The sequence below is a fragment of the Lactuca sativa genome, chromosome 1 (assembly GCF_002870075.4).
Source record: "Lactuca sativa cultivar Salinas chromosome 1, Lsat_Salinas_v11, whole genome shotgun sequence".
Taxonomy (NCBI): domain Eukaryota; kingdom Viridiplantae; phylum Streptophyta; class Magnoliopsida; order Asterales; family Asteraceae; genus Lactuca; species Lactuca sativa.
The window spans coordinates 144,160,457-144,164,141 of NC_056623.2; the positions used below are offsets into that span (position 1 = coordinate 144,160,457).

Below are 3,685 nucleotides of genomic sequence, written 5' to 3' on the forward strand. Positions count from 1 at the left end.
ATATGTATAGTCTTATATAAATTATAACTTATATTCAAAACAAATGTAATTAAACTAAATAAAAATCACATAAGTATCATTTCGATCAATTCAATTAGCCCAAAAAACAAAACTTGTTATTAAAAAAAAATTCTCTAAGTGGAATAATTTACCATAAAAATATGACTTTAGTAAAATCATATATACATACAATATCTATTCATATATGCAAAAACCATATTGGATGCATGCATGTGCATATCATAAACAAACAAATACACAACATATAATTTAAAAGGTTATAACGAAAAAAGAAAACATGTATTCTCTCTAATCATTCCCATTTGCAGCTTCTTTTTCTGGATTTTTCTAACCGTAGGATCGACCCATAGTGCCACGTGTCAACCTCCCATCTCACCCTCTCTCCTCTGCAAAACAACAAAACAGCTGACCAACCCACAGAGCAGCAAACAACGAAATGGGTTTTTCCGCAGACATGATCAGCAAGAAGAGGGTAGTGCTATCGAGCAATGAAAAGACGCCGGTGATGGTGGCGGCGGCGGAGGAGGAGGAGTGGCGGCAGAGGAGGCCGTGGGAGGGTTTGAATCCGGAGATACTTGCATTGATTTTTGTAAGGATACCTGCGGAAGAAATGGTGAGCTGTGTTCCGTTAGTGTGTCGGCCATGGATGGAAGTGGTGGCTGGGCCGTACTGTTGGCAGGAAATCGATGTTCAGGCGTGGTGTCGCCGTCGTAATGACAGTCATGCGGTGGACCTGGTGGTTAAGAAGCTGATACGGCGGAGCAAGTTGTCGGTTCAACGTCTGTCTGTTTACCGCATGGGAGAATCTGGGTTCTTCTTTGCTGCTAACTGGTAATGTTGATCATGTGTTTGCTCTCTGTTTTTCATTATTATAACTAAATGAAATCACCAAAACTTCCATCGTCTTCTGCGTTGATCTTCATACTGAAGAACAAACACGAAGATAAATCGTACATAAACAAAGGCAAATATAAAATCTGGAGTACAAAAATCTAATATTTGGATTCAATTTTCATTTAGAAACTGTTTTTGTTTTTGATTCCGAGTTACGATTATCATACATTTGGATTTGTTGTTAGATCAATTTTGGTTTGTGGGTGTTTTTCTTGAGTTATTCTTGAATCTTGACGTTGAAGATGAAATGACGAATAGAACTTTTTGATTTTGCTTTTGTGATCTTCGGTTTTGAACTTAATTTTAGCTTTTGCTTGTTGTTAAAGATATATGAAGATGATTTTCTTCTATTTTAATTTGTTTTTGTTATATGTATGTTTATGTGTGGCTATTGAATTTGTTTTCCGAATCGTTGTATTGAATATGAAGATGATCCATGAATGTATGAAGAAATGATGAAGGTGAAAGGGATGAAAATGTGGGGGTAGATTTGTCATTTTAGTTGATTGTGAAAACCTTTTAATAAATATACATTGATATTTTACACACCACGATAAACAAAGTACGTAATGACTAAATCGGCAATATTTCTTGTAATTTTTCTGAATTATGAACGTGGGTGTTTTGGTGATTTTAGTTTCTTATCAAAACATTTGATAAAGATAACATAAATTATTATTATTATTATTATTATTATTATTATTTTTATTTGGTTTCTTATTACTTCGTTTGTATTTTGCTATAATTATTAATTACGACTGAAAATAAAATTTATGTTCTTATAAAATTTTACATTACAAGTAGACTCACTGTGATGATTGATGTCAAATTTATACAGTAGATAATAAATCGATATTTCATATTTCTATAAGTTTGTTAATTATGAGTGTAGCGATATTTTTTTTATAAGTTTTACTAATTATGAATGTGGGTATTTTGTTCATTTTTACTTTATTCTCAACACCTTTAATTTTACCATTTAAAAGAACCCAAGATACACATTAAACTTGTATTTGACAAAACCATAATTTAATATCATTTTTTTAAATTTTATTTCTTTCTAGAATTTGTATGCTCTTAGCTATAATTGTTAAATTTTGACTCCAAAATCGACTCGACTTTACAAGTAAACTATTTGATATAAAAAGTTGGTATTTCTGGTAAATGTTATCGAATATTATTAACGAGTTATATTTTTTATATTTTGAAGTGGAAAATGCTTGAAAGTGCTGGAAATCCCAATGAGTGAAATCACTGACCAAATGATATCAAAGCACATAAAGCCATTGCCAAATCTTGGAATCTTGGACATAAGCAATTGCTTAAAAATCACATCAAAAGGCATTGCAACATTTGGTACACAATGCAAATCCCTAATTCACTTGAAAAGAAACATGCTCCCAATAGAAGATTCCAAACCTATGGATGATTCCGAAGCAAAAGCCATAGCGGACACAATGCCGAAGCTACAACGTATTGAACTTTGTTTTGGTGGATTTGGTGATTTCGGTGTGTCTGAAATCCTCAACAAATGTAAGCTACTTACGCATCTTGACATTCAAGGGAGTTGGAATGTGGAGTTGGAGGGAGAACTTGAAGGGGTGTGTGAAAAGCTCGAGTTTTTCCAAAGTCCTTGGAGCAATTATAGTGATGAGTTTCCTGAGAGTGAGAGTGAAGGTGATGATAGTGAAGAAATGGAATCGGAATCGGAATGAGATTGAGAGTGAAGATGATGGTAATTGGTAGTGAAGAAGTATAACCGGATTTGGTATGGGAATGAGTTTGAGAGGTTTTTCTTGGTTTTATTTTCTTTTGGTGTTTTTTTGGTTATTATGAAGCAAATATAACAAGAAAGTGAGTACAAATATAGGATTTGGAAATACATTGGAAATTGTGCTAGTTTTTGCACTATATATTTTGTCGTTATTGGGTCATATATGGGAAAGGTTTTTCAGTCTAGTGGTGTCTAGTGGTTTTTCTTTTGACACACCAATCTAATAAACACATGAGTTACTATAAGCTTATAGATTTTTAATTTGCACACATTCACCTACTTTTATTTTTGACTGAGAGTCAGCCGTCTTTTTTTTTTAACCCATTACTCACTTTTTTACTCTCTAGTCTACTATAGGGTTATATGTTTTTAATTTACACACATTCACCTACTTTTATTTTTATTGGGAATTAGCCATTTTTTTTTCTAACCCATTACTTATTTTTTTTTACTATCTCTCTCTCTCTCTCATATCACATCTAACTTTTATAATTATTCATTACTCACGAGTCTAGTGGTCATATATGGGAAGAGGTTTTCTTTTAACACACCAATTTAGTGGACACACCAGTCTATTATAGGGTTATAGGTTTTTAATTTAGATTCGTTCACCTACTTTTATTTTTAATTGAGAGTCAATTGTCTTTTTTTCTAACCCATTACTCACTTTTTTTTTACTCTCTCTCTCTCTCTCTCATATCACATCTGACTTTTATAATTATTCATTACTCACGAGTCTAGTGGTCATATATGGGAATATGTTTTCTTTTAACACACCAATTTAGTGGACACACCAGTCTACTATAGGGTAATAAGTTTTTAATTTAGATATATTCACCTACTTTTATTTTTAACTGAGAGTCAACCGTCTTTTTTTCTAACCCATTACTCACTTTTTTTTTTACTCTCTCTCTCTCTCTCTCTCTCTCTCGTATCACATCTAACTTTTATAATTATTCATTACTCACGAGCTTAGTGGTCATATATAGGAAAAGG

The 3,685-nt window shown here is 32.6% G+C and overlaps 1 protein-coding gene across 1 annotated transcript; it reads left to right on the plus strand.

Annotated features, from left to right (window-relative positions):
* Positions 1 to 484: 484 nt before the first annotated feature.
* Positions 485 to 2,869, plus strand: LOC111917460 (F-box protein FBW2). Its single transcript, XM_023913148.3, has 2 exons — positions 485 to 852; positions 2,126 to 2,869. The coding sequence occupies exons 1-2, from the start codon at positions 527 to 529 to the stop codon at positions 2,628 to 2,630; spliced, it is 831 nt and encodes a 276-aa protein (XP_023768916.1). The 5' UTR covers positions 485 to 526; the 3' UTR covers positions 2,631 to 2,869.
* Positions 2,870 to 3,685: the final 816 nt, after the last annotated feature.